Raw genomic sequence first — 20,009 nt, 5'->3', positions numbered from 1 at the left:
ATGGGGCCGCTCAATGTGCTGCCCGGATATGGAATTGCGGACCCGCACTTCCGGGTCCGCAATTCCGTTCCTGAAAGAAATTGAACATGTCCTATTCGTGTCTGCAAGTGCGGACAAGAATAGGTATATTCTATTAGTGCCGGCGATGTGCGGTCCGCAAAACGCAGAACACACATTGCCGGTGTCCGTGTTTTGCGGATCAGTGGATCCACAAAACACACTACGGATGTGTGAATGGACCCTTATGCATTGTGCTCTGGGCAGAGGGGCTAACAATTCATAAGGTGCTGCATACGATCTTCACCAGTTTCACAGCCGGACCAGACTTCCAAACAGTAGGAACAGTAAGAAGAGGAGGACTCTTTCAGTGGCGCTAAAAATCCGATATGGAACAGGCAGTTTCACACTTTGATAGTTGTGTTTGCTACGCGTTTCGGCACCTGTTGTCATGTGCCTGAAGAAGGGACCTGTGCAGTCTCGAAACGCGTGGAAAATAGTGTCAGACCACCTGTTCTATATGGGATTATTCGCTGCGGTAGCACCACTGAAAGAGTCGTCCTCTTCTTCTCCTACTATCATTTTTTTTTTCTGCCAGTTAAAATCTAATAGTGACACATATTCTTTTTTTATAATGTTTTTATTTTCTAATTGTAGATTTTTTTATTTACTATATTTTCCAGAACATCATTATGGGGGGAGGACATCTTGTCTGAGCTGTTTTGAACAGCATTTAGAGATATGCAGTCATCAGTGGCTGAGGCCTATTTCACATGAACGATACGGATTGTGTCAGTATGCGTTCAGTCAGATTTGTTTGCAACTGCATTCAGTGTTTCAGGTTTATTCAGGTGCGAGTGCAACCAGTTTTGATGCGTTTTTCATGCGCGTGGAAAAAAAACCTCAAGAATTAGGGTACTTTCACACTAGAGTTTTTGTTTTCCGGCATTCAGTTCCGTCCTAGGGGCTCAATACCGGGAAAAAAATGATAAGTTTTATCCTAATGCATTCTAAATGGAGAGCAATCCGTTCAGGATGCATCAGTTCAGTCCCTCTTACGTTTTTTGGGCAGAGAAACACTTGCCGGAATGCCGGATCCAGCATTAATTTCCATTGTAATGCATTAATGCCTGATCCAGCCCCAAGTGTTCTGGCAAAACGGATCCATTCTTTTCGTCCACGCATGCGTAGACCATTAAATCTGTGAAGAAAATAAATACCGGATCCATTTTTCAGAATAACAACCGAAAAGACGGATCCGGTATTGCAATGCATGCGGATTCGTCTCACAAATGCATCTGTTTGCATTTGTGAGACGACATCTCCTACACATTGCATATCCAGATGCAATGTGTTTTTAATTGAAGCCCCATTCACTTATATGGGGCCAGGGCTGCATAAAAAACGCAGAATATTGAACATGTTGCAATTGTCACGCAACGCAGAAATGATGCGTGAAAAACAGCGCTCGGGCACAGACCCTTTGAAATGAGTGGGTCAGGATTCAGTGCGGGTGCTATGCATTCACTTCACGCATTGCACCCGCGTGGAAAACTCGTTTCTGTGAAAGGGCCTAAAGACACAATAGATGGGAGAGGATGCATTGACTTCCATGGGAGAGTTTACTAGACATGCTCTGTGACCCGTGCAGAGGTCATTGTGCAGAGAAGGAGTAAATAAGCTTTGACCATTAGCTGCTGTTAAAGGGGTTATCCAAGTTCTCCAACAGGCCCCCCCCCCCATGTGCCGGGCCCTCACCGCTCCATGTGCTGCTCCTGGTCTCTGCACCGCCGCTGCTGCTTCTCCCTGTACATGGATGAAAACATCTGGTGTCAGGAAGGGGGGGGGGGGGAGCCAATGGCAGGCGTGGACAGGGACAAGCCTCCCTAGCATCGTGGGTGACATTGGCTGGTCCCCCCCACCCCCTTCGACACCAGATGTTTTCATCCGTGTATAGGGAGAAGCAGCAGCGGCGGTGCAGGGACCAGGAGCAGCACATGGAGTAGGGTAAGTATATTACCTTTTGAGCGGCTCGGCACATGGGGGGGGGGGGGGGGCAGGGGGCTGTTGGAGAACGTGAATGGATCTTTTGTTGTCTATATATAATTGACATTGTAATCTTTCCTGTGATGATAACGACATGACTGCTGAAAAGTGATCTGTACAGACCATAAAGTGTAGCTTATTAGTAGCCAATGTGAAAACTGCAGGATTATAGGGTAGTCACAAAGACGATTAAAAATAACATCGCCAAAATTATTTCAAAACATGTTTAACATAAAAACAAAAGTTATTTTCAGATGACACGTTCCCTTTTAAGGTTTACGTAAAGATCTTTCTCTCTTTTGAGATGGATCCTATAGTCCTTAAACCTATAGCTGGCGGCTTATCTGAAGTTTCTAATATTGCATGTTTGTTGATGTTTTGGCACATTGTCATATGAGATTAGAGGGTAATCATGCTTTAGGCCACATCCTAAAAGTCCTGTTTAGAAACTCAATTGCAAAATATTGCTGCCTGCTGAGGCTTAGCAAGGTGACCCTTCTGTACATTTTGGGGGTCAGTATCGCTTTACTGTAACTGTTTTGGTGCAGGTTTGTTTTCACAGCTTTTCTTTTTGTCCCTTTGTTTTTTCACCCTTGTAAATTAGGTGGGTTGAGAAGTATTTTGTGAAATGTTGGTCTGAGCGAAACTTTGCTAATTTGCCGGTGGACTTGCAGAAAAGCTGCCTTAATGTGTTGGTGCAGTCACTCGTGAGTATAAATCAGCTAACTGCCTTTATCTCTTCTCTATAGCGAGGCATCCAGCAGCATTGTTTAGCTGGTGGTTGGGGGCGTGACATTTAGTTTCCGTGCTCAGTCGCTTTTGGCTGCCCTAGAAGATGAGTTTTTCTAATATATTAAATTGGACACGGTCAGTGATGCATGTAGATGCTGCTAAAACCTAACAAGATTTGCCTGCTATCCTATAAACACTGCCAAATCCTTTAGTTGTGTCTGTATTTTTATACCAGATTCTGCAAGCAAAAGGCATTGCCTCAATATACGTGGAGGAAAAAAAATTAAAATTTTGTGCAACATCATAGACACAGTCAATTAAGCTTATCCAGCAGATGTGGTGCTCCCTGGATAAACTGAATTATCTATCATCTATTTATTCAGACCAAAGTTAAAATTAGCTGCTAACTCAGTGATTCTGTTCCTGTCTTTTTGTGAACAAGGGTTTTTAAATAGGTCAGTGCCTCCAGGACCGAAATTAATTCTCTGTACCAGTAATGTGAGGACCAGTGCCTGCGAATGACTGACATGTTTTAAAATGTGCTGCAACGACACTGTCACCCTAGTGTTACTGTGATATTTCTGGTCTAGGTTGCTTCTACAAACATCTACTTATTAGAAACCATATAGATGGCATGTGACACAGCCTGCTTGTAGGGTTTGATTCACTTTGGGTGTGTTCCTTTAGTCTCCAAATAACCATTGTGGTACGGGATAATACAGGATCCTGTCGGCAAATTTTGTTATGTTAAAGGCTGTGTACACCTTTGGGGACAATTTATTTTTCTTTTATTATTGCATTGTAACTTTTTTTTTAGCTAAAAATTATTTTTTTCAATTGGTCTTTATTAAAAACTTTTGAGTCCCTTTCTCTGTACAGCTTTGAGATTCTCTAGTAGCAGGCTTTGTATTATATATATTTTTTTTTAATTGCCCCCGAGTGTGTACATAGCTTTTAAAGGTGTTTTCTGAGACTTCAATACTAATGACCTATCCTCGTGATCGGTGGGAGTCCAACACCTGGGACCCACGCCGATCAGCTGTTTGAGAAGGCAATGGCGCTCGCAGTAGTGCCGCGGCCTTCTCTCAGCTTTTCCTAGGCCAGTGATGACATGTTCATTGGTCAAATGGCCTGAGCAGAATACCAAGCACAGCCGCTATACAATGTACAGCACTATTCTTGGTAAGCAGGGAGAAGGCCACGCTGCTCACAGTTGTGCAGTGCCTTCTGAAAGAGCTGATTGATGGGGGTCCCGGATGTTGGACTCCCACAGAAAAGATACCGATGACCTATCCTGAGGATTAAAGTCTCGGAAAACACCTTTAAAGGCTATGTACACCTTTAAGGGCAATTTTTTTTTTTTTTTTTTTATTACAATAATTTTTATTTAAGAAACAACAAAATTATAACATACATAATTAAAGAATAACTTCATCCATCATCATCCCCCATTTTTTTCCCCTATTCAAACCAACCCTACCCTCCCTTGCGATGCGTCTCTATAGTAATAATAGTAGCATTAATAATAATAATAAGGATGGGCAATAGTTAAGATGGACAATGGGGGGAGGGGATCAGTAGGAAGCTACCACTTCCACAACCCCCATATCCTAGACCATTTTTCCTCAGAATCTCTCTGGATATATAAGACCCTCTCCTATCTCTTAACCTTATTCACAAGTTGTAGCCACTCCTTACAGTTTGGGTATTATGTGACATCCAGACTCGAGTAATCAAGAGTCTGGCCAAAACATAATTCTGATCAAAAGCATCTTTTTATACTTATGACAATTTACCTTGGATAAATCTCCCAATATCCAGCATTCCGCTGAAAACGGAAGTGGTATCCTCAATTTTTGAATAATAAACTTATGAATTAAACCCCAATAAACTTTTAAATCTGGACACAGCCAAAGCATATGCAAAAAACCCGTCATCTGTGAATCACATCGTGGACAATTCGCAGAATCCCGTAAACCCCATTTTTTAAGCCATATTGGCTTGATATATACTCTATGTAGGATATTAAACTGTACTAATATATGATTCAAATTGTGTGATACTAGTCTTAAAGGGAACCTGTCACCTGGATTTTGGGTATAGAGCTGAGGACATGGGTTGCTAGATGGCCGCTAGCACATCCACAATACCCAGTCCCCATAGCTCTGTGTGCTTTTATTGTGTAAAAAAAACGATTTGATACATATGCAAATTAACCTGAGATGAGTCCTGTATGTGAGATGAGTCAGGTTAAAAGCACACAGAGCTATGAGGACTGGGTATTGCGGATGTGCTAGCGGCCATCTAGCAACCCATGTCCTCAGTTCTATACACAAAATCCCGGTGACAGGTTCCCTTTAAATCACCTAATATATTTTACCAATCCTCTACCGAAACAGTTGGGCAGTCGGTTCCCCAAGCCCTTGGGCCCGGAGAAACAACCTCATTAAATAGTGCCTCTACTAATAATTTATATAGTTGTGAAATCTTACACTTCAAACCTAAATTCCCTATCCGCTTATTCAAAGGTGAAGTAGTATCTATATCTAACAGTGAGGTTTCTTTTACATTAGAAATTGCTGAACGTATCTGAAAATACCTAAACCAATTTAAATGATTCCCCGTTTGTGATAAACAAGAGAAAGGGAGTATCTCTCCATTTTTCACCACCTGTGAAACATAAATAATATAACTTTTTTGCCAAAACGTATCCCCCGCTAACTTATCAAAGTCATGTAGATAGAAATTATACCAAAGAGGAGAGCACGAAAGAGAACCCTTAATCTCCAACCATCTTCTAATAGTGGTCCAGGATCTAGTAAATAACTTTCAAGTTACTCTATATTCTTGTAATTAATTATTAATCGCCCAGATTCCAGCAGGGTGAAAATATTATCATATGGGGAACGTTTCACCAACATCTTGCACAGAACACTTTTCTCCCATTGAGAGAATAACCAAAGCCGTCCAGCTATAAAAAAAAAAAAAGCCCTTGAAAGACCGTCACTCCTCTAGAGTAACTGGTGAAGGTTGAATGAAATGCCTGCTATACCCATCCTCTACTAATCCACGCCGTTGTCTCTTCAGTACAGTGGGTTTCTAGTAAACAAACAACCGCCAGTAAATGTCTCTGAACTAAATCAAAGACTGCCTGTCTCTTTAACTTATCCGCAAGTCCCCGTACATTCCAGGTCAGAATTCTTAGACATATGATCAGCAAGGCAGATCCAAAAATAAAATAAAACTCCTAAAACCCAACCCCTCCCATTATCCATCCGAAGAGACTCATCGCTACCCACCCACAGAACCTCTATCCTCCCCCCAAAACCCCATGATCTGCTACTATCAACAAGCAGACCTCTCTACTCAGACCATCCCCCCTCCCCACTAATCCTGCTTTTGCCGAAAAACAATCCGAAAAGAATAGAAAGACAAAAAAAATTACAACACTACTCAAACATTGTTCCGGTCTAGCCAATCAATGGCAAGGGCTGGAGTGTCAAAGTAGTAAGTTGCTCCATTGAATATTAACCGAAGTTTGGCTGGGTAGAAGAAGGAATACTTAAAGGGGTTCTGCAGTTTTTTTAAACTGATGATCTATCCTCTGGACAGGAGTCTCAATATCTAGGTGCATAAGAGCGCAAAGCAGTAGGCATGGAGCACTGTCTGAGCGGCGTCCGGATCGGGCGGGCAGATCAGGAGGAGGAGGGCGCGTCATCACGTCCGCCATCTGGCAATTTTTTTTTATGAAAATACAGAGCCTGCTACCAGAGAATCTCAAAGCTATACAGAGAAAGGGGCTCAAGCTCTAAACAAGGCTTTTACCACGTTTCTGTGGTCAGGCAGACGCCCTCGTATCTCTCTTTCGAAGCTTATGTTATGGAAACCAGAAGGAGGAGTGAAATTCCCGAATGTACGGGGTTACAATCTGGCATGTCTTATGCGTCATGTTTCGGATTGGGTGCATAATACTGATCTTTTCTCTAATAGGGAAGTGGAGCAAAACCTGGTAGCTCCATGGAACCTGGTATCGTGCCTCCACTCTAACTTGGCCGCATTACCTGGGGAAATTAAATCCTCGCTTTTATTGAGAGATACGATAGCAACCTGGAAGGCGGTTAGGAAGACAGTAAATCTGCCTCATGCAATCTCTAAATGGATGCCGCTATGGGGTCATCCAGAATTTCCGTCAGGAACTAGTCTGAGACCTTCTGAGCTGTGGATATCTAGGGGTTTGACTAGGGCGGAACATCTGATGCATCAAGGGGAAAAACGTTGGCTAACTCCAAAAGAACTGAAGGAAAAATATGCCTTACCGGATTCCCATTTCTTGCAAATAATGCAGATTGTGGGTTTCTGCTCACATAGATTGCGTGATCTATCGAGGGAGGTGACCAAAAACTCCTTAGTTTCTCCCCCCAAACAGTTTCTCTCTCTAGGTTGTATAGGGCCTTTTCAGGAAATTTCACGAAAGCCAAGGTTTCCACTCTTTTTAAGAAGTGGGAGCACATCACTATGGATGATGAGATTGGGGTAAAGATCCTGGAAGGTTGGAGTAAGGTACGTCAGTGCGTGATTGGTGAGATTTGGCGTGAAACGTTTTTTAGAATGATGCATCAGGCAATCTATGGTTTTAACTTTCCAGCCTCTCCCCAGTTTCCAGACCGTATCACACATTGTCCTAATTGTAAATTGGCTGCTACGGATTTCTGGCATGGCATTTGGACATGTCCTGAGGTAGTCAAATTTTGGACCGCTGTGATTGAGTATATCAAGACTAACTGGTTGGTGGAGTTACCTATGGAACCCCAGACCTTGGTTTTCCATTATATCCGTCTGGAGAACCCAACTAAGATACCGATTTTATTACACTCGGTCTTGTTAGTAGCCAAAAGGGACTTGCTCCAGAGATGGCTCACAGATGCCATGCCAGACATTCCTGCTGTGATCTCTGAATTGAAAGTTCTTTTGGGATATGAAAGGATTGAAGCATCTAGGCACAAAGAAAGTTCAGCTTCCAAATTCTTTAATAAGTGGCGCACTTTTATTATTGCACACTTTAATATGGTAGAAATTAGAGAATTGGTTAAACCCTTTCAGTACACTTCATGGTATCTTAGAGCATCTCTAGGTAATACTCTGGGACCCCTGGCAGTATAGTCCTGCCTCCCCTCCCCCCTATATCTCTCTCCCTTTCCCCTCTTCCCTTTCTTTTCTTTATTATTTCTGTTCCTACTACTTTTAAATTAAAATAAAAAATGCAGTCAGATTCATGCATATTAAACTAATGTTCCTTATGTTACTGTATGTGACTCCCTGACTTCCTCCAGAAGCCAGGGGGGGAAAGCATGTTTAATGTATGATATGCGGGTTCATGACCCTTGCCTTGTATTTTGTGAATCTGCTCCAAATAAACAGAATTTAAAAAAAAGAAAGGGGCTCAAAATCTTTAATAATGACCAATTGAAAAAATTATTTTTAGCTCGAGAGGAGTGTAACTCAGTGAAACTCTCAGCACTCCCTATGTAAACCTGGTCCATGGAGTTATCGGGGCATCCCAGAGCAATGGTGGAGCACAGAATCAGCACTGTGAACCCGCCCATCTTAGTTTGGTTGACATCCTCCTTGCATGGGATCTTAGCCAATGACGTTACCTGATAGGAGCATGTCAATCAAACTAAAATGGGTGGGTCCACACTGATCATTCCGTCATTGTTCTGAGACGTCCTGATGACTCTATGGACCACTTCGTAGAAATCAACATCATAAAAATCCAATTTGTATTTGCCCTGGATATTTGCAACTACAACAGATGCGGATCCGCGTTAAATGGGGCTAATCTGTGTGCGGCAGCGCATCTATTGAGCTGCATGGGGTCACAGTGCAAGTCACAAGTTACTGCCAAAAAATCCAACACTGCTGATTTTTTGTGATTCTGTGGTTGCAGCTATTGCAGCTGGTCAGTTGCATTGCGCCCCCCCCATTCACTTTAATGACTGCACTGCTACAGTGATTGTGGCAAAGGTGAATGTGTAGCCGTAGTCTAATCCTCCATTGTTTTCCACGTGGAAACTGCATCAAGAAAGTGACATGACATGGAAAAAAATCCTCAGTAAGCTGTTGTGTGTGTACCTAAAGAAGGACACTATATCTGGCAATTATATGACTTGTATTCTGCATTTTTAGCATTTTTCCCTACAGACTCCATCTATAATTCTCATTTGTCCCTGAGGTAACGGCTATGATATCACCCATACATTGCACACAAAGAAAACAAGAGATTCTGGCCGTTATCTCTCTCAGAATCACTCAAGAGCACCATCTAGGATATGATAGAGAAGTACTGAACAGTAGTGATGTGAGTAAAGCTGCTGCAGCCTCTCTGCCTGCAGCTCACTCCTCCTTCACCTCCCCTTTCTGTAGACAACAGAACTGATCCTTTAGAGATTTGACAGTCTGGCTTGGTCTCTCAAAATAAATTTAGTGGAGAATATTCAGACTGTTAATTTCGGAGGGAGGACAATAAGTGGCTGATACTGTATGTGGAGAAAGAGGCATTTTCTCTGATAAGCTATATTACAAAGTTCCGTATGTTTGCCTGTACTATTGATTTATGCAAATTTTGTTGAAAGGTTAATGATCATTTGTATATAACGAATGCTTTATTCATCTTTCAGCTGTAAAGAGTTTTTAATAAGCAACACTTTAATTTACAGTAAATATGTTTTGGTGGAGCAGTTCGCAGTTTGCTTTTTCTGTTGTCTGTCAATTTGACCTTTTTAGTTCAAGCAGTGACAGTCTTGCTGTCAGCTCTGTTTTTTAGTGACACAAGGGTATGCACACAGCATTGTCTGTCGAGTCTGACATACCAGACTGTGCTATCAGTACGTGAGATCCTCTCTCTCCCCAACGTTAGTTCACTAAGAACAAAGCAGATGGCACTGGCTGGTTTCTTTGTGTTGCATTTTCAGAATTCCTTCGGAGTGTCACAATATCCTTTGTTCTTCAGTCTTACAGGAATGCAGCGTTTCTGTTGATGGAAAGTGACAGGCTAATCAACAGTCTTCCAGGGGTGAAGTGGGCAGAAAGGGCACGAAATTTGGCATCAGAATTACAGGAAGAATGTGTGAAATTTATTGTGGCAAACTTCTCCCAAATAATAAAAAGTGAAAGTTTTGCTAATTTATTACAGGTAAATCAAACTCATTTCTTTCTGTTGTGATATGGCCGTCCATTGCGCCACAAAGATAGTTTTTAATTTTGTTTCATATATCATTAATTTTTTAGAAAGTTGTTATAAATCCTTGAACCTTTTGATTGCTGTAGGTCCCCATGCAACTTTAGGGGCACATTTATTAAGTCCAGCGTTTTAGATGTTGGTCTTAATAAACCCCTAAGCTGGTGGTGCATCCACTGGAGTTATGAAGGGGCGCCGGCCTCTCCATAACTTCGGTGCATTCAGCGCCAGTGATAAATGTAAGGGTACTTATACACTTCTGTCGCCGGAACTGCCTGCCGGATCCGTCAATCCATATGCAAACTGATGGCATTTGTCAGATCCGTATGACAAATGCATTGAAATGCCGGATCAGTCTCTCCGGTGTCATCTGGAAAAACTTTGCTTCCTCTTGGGGGCAAAACATACGTCGGGGTGGTGTGTCTCCTGATTGCTGGTTGGTATGCCCACAGTTGTGTCCATGTATGTTATTAGGCTGCTCAAGAGTAATATTGTGTTGGGGACTTGTTAGCATTCCCGCTCGGGGGTGCAGGCACTTGTCTCTACTACACAGTTAGGCATTGTGCCCTCTGAGATGGAGTGTTATTGATGGATGCTGGGTGGGTGTAGGATTCGGCAGTGTTTGTTACTTATCCATGATGGTTATAATTTAATGTTATTGCCTTTGTGTCTTTGTGTCCTTACCAGTTCAGTGTAATCGGGGGACACACATTGTTTCCATATTCTCTCCTGCATAATCTGTCCCTTATGGGTTTTGTTGTGTCTACAATGTAATTATGGTATATAATAACATTTGATATTTTGAATATGTGTGCTCTTGGTGTTTGTTGCTGCATTAACACACATTTTTGGCTGTGATTTGTTTAATGTTGGAGGATAATAAGTCCTGCCAAGCTGCAAAAAATATCCAGGAATGGTTTGAGGAACATGACAAAGAGTTCAAGGTGTTGACTTGGCCCCACATTACCGGATTTTGCACCCGTGGGATGCACAGTCTGACACAGGCAGCACTGACTGGATAGAGTCAGACTGTGCAGGGGCACACCTCTAACTGGTAACACCCATCTGGACTGTCATTGTACACGGCTAGTAATTCATTCATAACTTCTAGTAGGAATAATAAGAGCATGGCACAACATAGAGCCATAAGAATAGATACTCCAGAATAGTTATTACTTGGGGGTTAAAGTGGACATGTCAGGAGAGGTGACCGGTCCTCTTTAAATCAGTACAGTTGAACTATATCAGTAAGTTATATTTATGTGCATTTACTAAACAAAAAACTTTCATGTCCTTGAAAATCCCTTTAAAGGTGTTGTCCAGCCTAATTTACAAAAAAAAAACTATAGCTGACAGCAGTGTGCTGAAAAAATTAAAATAATAAACTCTCACTTTTCCAGATGAACTCCATTCCATTGAGGAAGCTTTCCACAATCTACACTGAACTGAAAGTGACAATAGTCTGTTCTTGGTCACTAGACCACTGCAGCCAATTAGTGGCCTTCAGCAGTCATGTGCGCAGGAACAGCATATCACTACTGAGCAGTGATGGGCCTTTTTTTGCCCATGGAAGTGCATCCATGTGTATTTGGGGCCACACTATACAGATTTCCTATTGTGTATTCTCACTTTTACATATAATCAACAAGAAGCCACCTCATACACAATTTGGCTTAAAGGGGTTGTCTCATCACACACAATGGGGGCATATCGCTAGGATATGCCCCCGTTGTCTAATAGGTGCGGGTTCCACCACCTATATCGGGAACAGAGTCCCGAAGTGGTGGCTGGAGGACTCCAGTCCGGCCACCACCAAGCGTGCTCCCCATAGAAGTGAATGGATGTGCACCATGCATGACCGGCCACAGCTCCCATTCACTTCTATGGGCCTGACAGAAATAGCCAAGCCAGCGCTCGGCTATTTTCGTCGGCCCCATAGAAAATGAATGGAGGGCAGCTGCGCCTGCGCAGTGCGCCCTCCACCACTTTCGGGGCTCTGTTCTTGATATAGGTGTGGGTCCCAGCGGTGGGACCTGCACCCATAAATGGGGGCATATCCTAGAGATATGCCCCCCATTTTCTGTGATGAGACATCCCCTTTAAAGGAGTTTTCTAAGACACTATAACTGATGACCTATCCTGTGGATAGGTCATTAGTAACTGATTGGTGGGGGTCCGAAACCTGGGACACCTGCTGATCAGCTGTTTGAGATCGCAGAAGCACTCACAATAGCGCCGCGTCCCCCTTACAGTTTTTTATAGGCCAGTGATGACACTTTCATGGGTCACGTGGCCTAGGCGGCGCTTAGTCACATAGAAGTGAATGGGGCTGAGCACAATTCCAAGCACAGCCACTATACAATGTATGGAGCTGTGCTTGGTTAGCATGGAGAAGGTAGTGGCCCTCACAGGAGCGCAGGTGCCTTCTCGCACAGCTGATTGGCGGGGGTCCTGGGTGTCCCACCCCCACCGATCAGATACTGATGACCTGTCCAGAGGTTAGGTAATCAGTTATAAAACCATGAAAAACCCTTTTAACTTTCGGTCCAACTTTATTTGGTCCATATGGTCTCCATGACTCAATTGTTTCTATTCTCAGCACCTTGCCAGCAGATTTTCTCCTGTATGTCACATTTCTGTCATCAGAAATACATTAATAGCATTGCATTTCTTCTTCCCATTTAGGACCAGGGGATGAGCAGCCAACCATATCTTTTAGAACATGTTTTTAATGAAATTGAGAAAAACCTTTCATTCCAGAACTGCTCTTCTCTATTTCTGGCTGTGGATGACTTATTACTTTGGGCATCTAAAAATGAAATGGTAAGTGTCACCGGGCTCTTATTTAGCTGTATGTAAAGAAAAAGCTGCCCAAACTCTCTCCTCTGGGTGATACCTTTTAGGCGCTACATGATACCATTATGTGAGCAATTTCTTCAGCCGTCGCCAACAATTACGGAACAGCATATTGAATCCTTCGGTGTGAATCTCCCGGTATGCGTTTACTGTGCAGTCCACTTGCTGTGATTCTTCTGTGTTGTGCCTTTCAAGTGTTAAAGGACGTCTGTCAGCAGATTTGTACCTATGACACCGGCTGACCTGTTACATGTGCGCTTGGCAGGTGAAGACATCTGTGTTGGTCCCATGTTCATATGTGTCCGCATTGCTGAGAAATTGATGTTTTATTATATGCAAATGAACCTCTAGGAGCTACAGGGGTGTTGCCGTTGCACCTAGGGGCTCTGCGGTCTCTGAAACTGCCGCACCCTCTCCATTTTAATTGGCAAGAACAGGCAGTGTAAATCATCACACCTGCCTGGCCCTGGTAATGAACATGCACAAGACTAGCCTGTCTGGGCTGATCCAACAGAAAAGCTGCTGTAGCACAAATTGCTTGGATTCCAAGGAAACTTACATGGTACACACCGACTGGCTATGATTAAAAAAACTGTAATTTGCTGGGGGGTTTTTCCTTAATTTTTTTTATTTTTTTTTTCAAGGCCTGATTGGCTTAAAAAAAACAACAACCTAACTTCACTGTTTCCCGCCACTACTTGACACGGAAGTGTGACCACTTAGCTAATCAATGGCTAAAGTGGGTCACCGCTGCAGCCAGTGACTATTAGAGCATTCACTTTTCTTGTGTCCACAGGGACCAGGAAGTAGAGACCAGCAGGGACTCAGAATAACAGTAGAAATTAAAATTCAAAAATGACAAAACTGCCTCCTTTTTGTTAAAAAAAAAAAGTGTAAATTGCTGCCTCAGATAAGCATACAGTATATTGATATAAAATAGATAAACATACAGATAACCATATGAGGAAAAATTAAAGGGGTGTACAGCAATTTATGTTGTTTACTTATCCTCCGGAGAAGTTATCAATATCAGACTGGCGGAGGTACGACACCCGGCACCCCTGCGATCAGCTCCGTGCGCGCGCTGCTTCCTGTTCATTACACTGCTGTCTCGGAATCGAGTATAATCACAAGTACTCCATTCTCTTGACTAGAGCTTGTAGTTGTCATTATACTACGCCGCCGCTTCACAGTAGACTACGCTTACTGTAATGAAGAGGAATCAACGCTCACTGCTTCCTCTTCAAAAAGCTGATCGTCAGGGGTCGGACTCCACCGATCTGATTATTAATGACCTATTCTGAGAATAGGTTATCAATATATATTGCTGCACAACCCCTTTAAGATAAAAATACAGAATGAATGCAAAAATACAAACACATAAAAATAGGTAATAGCTAGCTATATCTGATCGTTACATATAAAATCCAGACAATATTCTTGCATGTACGCCATTAATCAAATAATTGCTCCTTGATCAGTCCAACAATGTGTATACTAGTTAGATCCTGGTATTAAAGGGGTTTTCTGGGTGAAATTTTATTAAAAAATTGGATAAGGGTCCATTCAGACGTCCATAGAATGGGTCCGGATCCGTTCTGCAATTATGTGGAACGGGTGCAGACCCATTCATTTTCAATGGGGCCAGAAAAGATGCAGACAGCACACAGTGTGCTGTCCGCATCTGCAGTTCCGGTCCGCGGCTCCGCGAAAAAAAATAGAGCATGTCCTATTCTTGTCCGCCGCTGCGGACAAGAATAGGAATCCTCTAAGTGCCGGCGATCAGTGTTTTGCGGTCCGCAATATGCGAACGTCTGTATGGACCCTTAGAATAAGTTATAAACTAGCAAACTGTCATTACTCACCTCACTGATTCCCCGTTGCTGCTCTGGTCACCGCGCCTCTCCATTTCCTAGGCTCAGGCTCACCATCCAGAAAATGACTTTTACTGCCTGAGTGGCTGAGCTGGCCTGTCCATCCAGTCCAAGGCAGAGGAGATTAACAGGATCCGCAGGGGAACCAGTGAGGTGAGTAATAATGGTTTGTTATTTTAGCTCATTCCGACCTTGTTTGTAAGGAAAATTTATTCTCTTGGAAATCCCCTTTAATACATTAAATAACTACCGGTAAATGTATATTATTATTTACTCACTTATATAGTGGAGTACCCAGAGGAGAACATACAAACCCATGTAGATGTTGTCCTAGGTGAATTCGGCTCTGAGCCACCGTACCGCCCATTTATGTGTGTTGGGTCAGTTGTAGTTCACATTTCATTATCAAACAGTTTTGTCTCTCACTAAATGGTTAATCCACGATTGAGATGGAGATTAGTACATTGAATGTGCCTTGTGTAAAGCAGCCTTCTAGTAGTGATTCCTGTAGCTGTGCCCACCTGTAGAGTAGTAATGGTTCATGGCTGCTTTCATTCTAAAGATGTGTAGGGAAAATGTAATTTTATGGATCACTGACAACCAATCCGATGCGTGCAGCGTGGAGGCGGAAGCCCTCCCCTCACTACGGCGTATGGAGCCTCTACACGACTACATCATGCACCAGACCTCGTCTGACAGGAATTAATAGGTTGTCCTGTTTTGCCCCTTCTGCATCTGGATATTTCTTTGCACTGATCCCAGGCTTTGCTCTTTGTTTTATAGCTATTCATTGTACACAATAGACTGCAATGCAGGAAGATTAGACAGCAGTGAGTGTATGACGAGCTCCAAATCCAGAGTTGTGGCTCTGACCCATTCATAGTTGCCTGACTGATCTCCAGGATTTTGTTGCAGATTTTTTCCGCAGCGTTTTCCACTGTAGAATCCGTGTTGCCATAGGATAACATGGTGGAAGTCTTGATGTTGTGGATTTTCTGGCAGAATTCTCTGCAACGTGTGAAGGCACCCTCAGATGTCAGCAGATTTGAGCGGGATTGGCCAACCATCTAAGGCTACTTTAACACTAGCGTTTCGGCTTTCCGTTTGTGAGATCCGTTCAGGGCTCTCACAAGCGGTCCAAAACGGATCAGTTTTGCCTTAATGCATTCTGAATGGAAAAGGATCCGCTCAGAATGCATCAGTTTGCCTCCGTTCAATCACCATTCCGCTCTGGAGGCGGACACCAAAACACTGCGTGCAGCGTTTTGTTGTCCGCCTGACGGAGCGGAGCCAAACAGATCCGTCCTGGCACACAATGTAAGTCAATGGGGACGGACACAATCTGGCACAATAGAAAACGGATCCGGCACCCATTGACTTTCAATGGTGTTCAAGACGGATCCGTCATGACTATAGAAGTCAGAATACAACTGGATCTGTTCATGACGGATGCATGCGGTTGTATTATTGTAACGGAAGCGTTTTTGCAGATCCATGACGGATCCGCAAAAAAACGCTAGTGTGAAAGTAGCCGAATGTGTATGAAGGTGTCCTGATACTCCTCTCGTGGCAGATGTAGCAGGAGAAGAAGGATCAGGCTGTTGTATTTCATCAGCCCAATCCTTTTGTTTTCAGGAAAGATAAGCCATCGCCAGAAGAATAGCAGAAGTTTCCTCCTCTCTACTTGTTCGAAACTCATACATGGTCTGCCGTGCTTGAATGTGTATAGGGAAAGATAGCTGTCTGGCAAACCAGTGTTCCACTGAAGGCTATGTCACCTGTATGGCCAGCCTAGCAAATTAAAAGGGTTTTCCGAGGCCTTTTAACTGGTGACCTATTCTCCGGATAGGTCATCAGTATCTGATCAGACATCCCAGAGGATAGGTCATCAGTAGTGTTAAACGAACTTGTGTTTTCCAGTTCGGCATACAAGGTTCGGGTTATCAAAGAATTCTGTTATAAATTCCGCTACCACGGACCATTACTTATGGTCCGTGGTAGTGGAATCCATAACAGAGTTCTTAGATATCCCGAACCTTGTATGCCGAACTTGAGAACAGAAGTTCGCTCATCCCCAGTTGTCAGTTAAAAATTCTCGGAAAACGCCTTTAATAGCAATAGGTCCTGCTCGCAAGAGCTTACAATCTATGACAAAAATGGTGCGAACTGTACAAAATTCCATATTCTTGTACATCAGATGTATCCGATCTATCTAAATGTATTATTACAGAAGCTAAAATTTATATAGCGCTTTCCCTTTAAAAATGGCATGCTGTACAAGAGAGATGCTAGCTCTGCAGAGACTGGGTGACCGCTCCTGTAATTAACCTCTTCCATGCTGGGAGCCAGGGCTGAGGCTCATGCAGTAAAGCTATTAAGGGATTTCTCAAATTCAATTAGAAGAAGACATTGGGACTGTATTGTTCTCCGCACACATGCCCCGCGTTACATTATAGCTTTACATTGATTATAGATTTTTTTTTCATTTAACTCGCACTGTGAATTCTAAGATATTTTTTTTGGGCAATTTTGATTTTAAATGCAAAACAAAACCGTATCTTTTATGACGGCATAAATGGGTAGAGAAGGCGACATGGGGGAAATCTGCTGTATCATACGGGAAACAAACAAGTGCTGAATGCCTAATGACATTCACAATTGCTCCCAGGAGTATTTGACTTTGCAGTCAGCTGGCAGAAAAGATACCAATGAAGACGTGAGCGTGTTTGCTTAAGATGGCGTTTCCTCCGTCTGTCACCGACGCTTTCACATTCACGCTGGTTCACAATATTATGCTGCAGAGAGGGGAGCCGTTCGTAAGGCAGGAGGCAGCACAGTCTAAGTGATGACATCACTGACATTGCTCAGGGAGTAAGTAGATTCGGCGAGCAAGAAAGAGAGAGAGAGAGAGAGGAATATAATGACGGGTTGCCATGGAAATGTGCCTCTGAACAGCTGCTGATTTGTTACTTGGACATAGGTTTTTACGTGCAAGATCCAGGCTGTGCGTGATAAGCTGTGGAGCTTCCTGGTCCAGTCTTTTTATGCGGTACGGCACACCGAAGGCTGGAAATTCATGCGACCAAGCGATCAGGACAAAATCCAAGCAGGTATGTGCACTTGTCTTCTCATGTCATGGGGCAGGCTTTTTAGAAAATGGCAAAAATGTGCATTTAAAAAAAAAAAATTTTTAATATAGAGTCATGTTTGCAAAAAAACAACCTCTTTTCCCAGCTTACCGTCAATGAGCGACCAAACCAAATTCTATAAACATTCAGTAGTTTTTACCCCGAGCACAAAGAAGGATCTCGTGTGCGATTATCTGACTCCTGATCAAAGTGATCTGTATTAGCTGCCTCGCATCTGCTCGCCCCTTTGTAGATGAGGATTTATATAGAAACCAGATAGGTGGAGGGAAAGTCTCGCTCAGAATCAGGAAAATGGCTTTCACATCAGCAGCATGTTAAATATGAAGCATCCGCAAAATGACCCTGTGGGTATTGGTACCGGCCAAAAACCTAAAAATTAGGTCGTGGGGAGAGATATCGGGATGTGTGACCCTTATTACAGTGCTGCTTTTTAGTTAAATCTACAATATCGTGGAATGTAGACCTGCAAAGCTGAATGATAACTTGTAGCTTAGAATTTCAACCCAGAAGCAAATGCAGTATGCACGTCGATGTCATGTATTATGCAAGGCGCACGTAGGGTATTATGTTTGTGCATGCTTTATAATTGCTTCGTCCATCAGCACTCTTATGTTCTCACTTCCGTTCTTCTGCATGGATTTCCCAGAAGAAATCTTAGCAGCTAATCCAGTTTGCAGAAGCCGCTCGTGTGCCTTCACTGCGGTACAGACGCCTTCCTCACTGACATGAGTCGCTGCCTGCAGCGTGGTATTGTGTATCAGGGAGAGAAAAATGCTGCAGGATTTCCCATAAGCTCCCGGCTCCCCTCTGGTTTTCACTGGCGGATGTATGTTTAAATGCATTCCGGTGTAACGCGATGGTCCGTAATACGTGTACATGCTCAGGCTGCTGATGTCATGGTGTCTGCACCCACCGGTCATCAGAATTTATGAACAGTGTCTTTTTTGTTTTGCATTCTAGTTGCCTTAGACAAAGGGGATGATAGAAGACTTGCAAAGAAGCCCACGTTCTCGAGTTCTCAGGTAGGACATAAATCGGCTTCCTTCCCAGAATTGTGATCTGTGTGTTGACTGCAGTGGTTTTGCATGTATTTGCCATACAAAATGAGGAGGTTTTTTAGCCCAAGAAATGGCCAGTCCCACCCCATGAGCTCAGTTGTCGGGGTAGCAAAGTCCTGTCTGACGTTATCATGTCGTAATGATATTTTAAATATATTGTTGTACTACGAGGATGGGCCAAAAATGCTAGAACGGAACTGCTGATTCTCATGTTTGTGGAATACCAGGCGCATACTGTATAGTGCACCGCTGTCTTATACGAGGTTGAGTCAAAAATGATCCGCACTCTGGCTGTAGAATTTATTTGAATCAACCTTCAGAAAAGACAAATACATCATTTTTCGACCATAGTCTCCCTGGTTTTCAATACACTTTGTCTATCTGCAGACAAGCTTTGCTATTCCCCAAGTTAAAAAAAAATGTTTTAGGCTGAGCTGAGAGCCACAAATGCACCGCTGTCTTCACCTCTTAATGTCTAGGAGCTCATAGGGCTTCTTTAAGGGAACCAAACAGGTGATAGTCCGATGGGACGACCTCAGCAGAATTAGTTTACGTGCACGCTTAATCAGACGTGGATGTGGACAGATGTCTGGCTCCTTCATCGCAGCTGACACTTGTGCGACCTTCTTTGAACTTCTCTTATCCAGTTATGCATATGTCTTCGCAACAAAACACTTTTTCCATACTTTGCACAAAGTCTTAGATAAATATCAGCACCAGACACACCCTCAGGCCACACAAAAAACAAATCGCTGCACACTCCTCATCTTTCTTGCAAATCACAAGTGGGGCAGCCTTTGTTTCTCATCCCTCAGTCTCAAATGTATTGACGTAATACGTTCAAACCTGCACGACAGTGACTGGGAAGGTTATGTCTAAAATGATGTATTTGTCTTTTCTGAAAGTCGATTAAAATACATTTTCCAGCCAGAGTGCGGATCATTTTTGATTCCCTGGTATAAGACAGCTGTGCAATATACTGTATGTGCCTGGTATTCTGGAAACATGAGCGTCAGTAGTTCAGATCCAGTGTTTCTACATCTGGAACAGTTGGCTCATC

The 20,009-nt window shown here is 43.1% G+C and overlaps 1 protein-coding gene across 5 annotated transcripts in view; it reads left to right on the top strand.

Annotated features, from left to right (window-relative positions):
- Positions 1 to 20,009, top strand: part of BTBD8 (BTB domain containing 8) — a 101,915-nt gene that overhangs the window by 64,410 nt on the left and 17,496 nt on the right. For all 5 annotated transcript variants that reach the window (XM_040406716.1, XM_040406715.1, XM_040406719.1 and 2 more), the window contains 5 exons: positions 2,648 to 2,750; positions 9,785 to 9,967; positions 12,698 to 12,835; positions 17,723 to 17,852; positions 18,852 to 18,913. In XM_040406716.1, coding sequence (XP_040262650.1) covers positions 2,648 to 2,750; positions 9,785 to 9,967; positions 12,698 to 12,835; positions 17,723 to 17,852; positions 18,852 to 18,913 — 616 coding nt within the window. The remainder of the gene's footprint in view (positions 1 to 2,647; positions 2,751 to 9,784; positions 9,968 to 12,697; positions 12,836 to 17,722; positions 17,853 to 18,851; positions 18,914 to 20,009) is intronic.

This window comes from Bufo bufo, chromosome 9, assembly GCF_905171765.1.
Source record: "Bufo bufo chromosome 9, aBufBuf1.1, whole genome shotgun sequence".
Taxonomy (NCBI): Eukaryota; Metazoa; Chordata; class Amphibia; order Anura; family Bufonidae; genus Bufo; species Bufo bufo.
The sequence above is the reverse complement of the archived record's forward strand: the minus strand, read 5'-3'. Positions and strand labels throughout refer to the sequence as shown.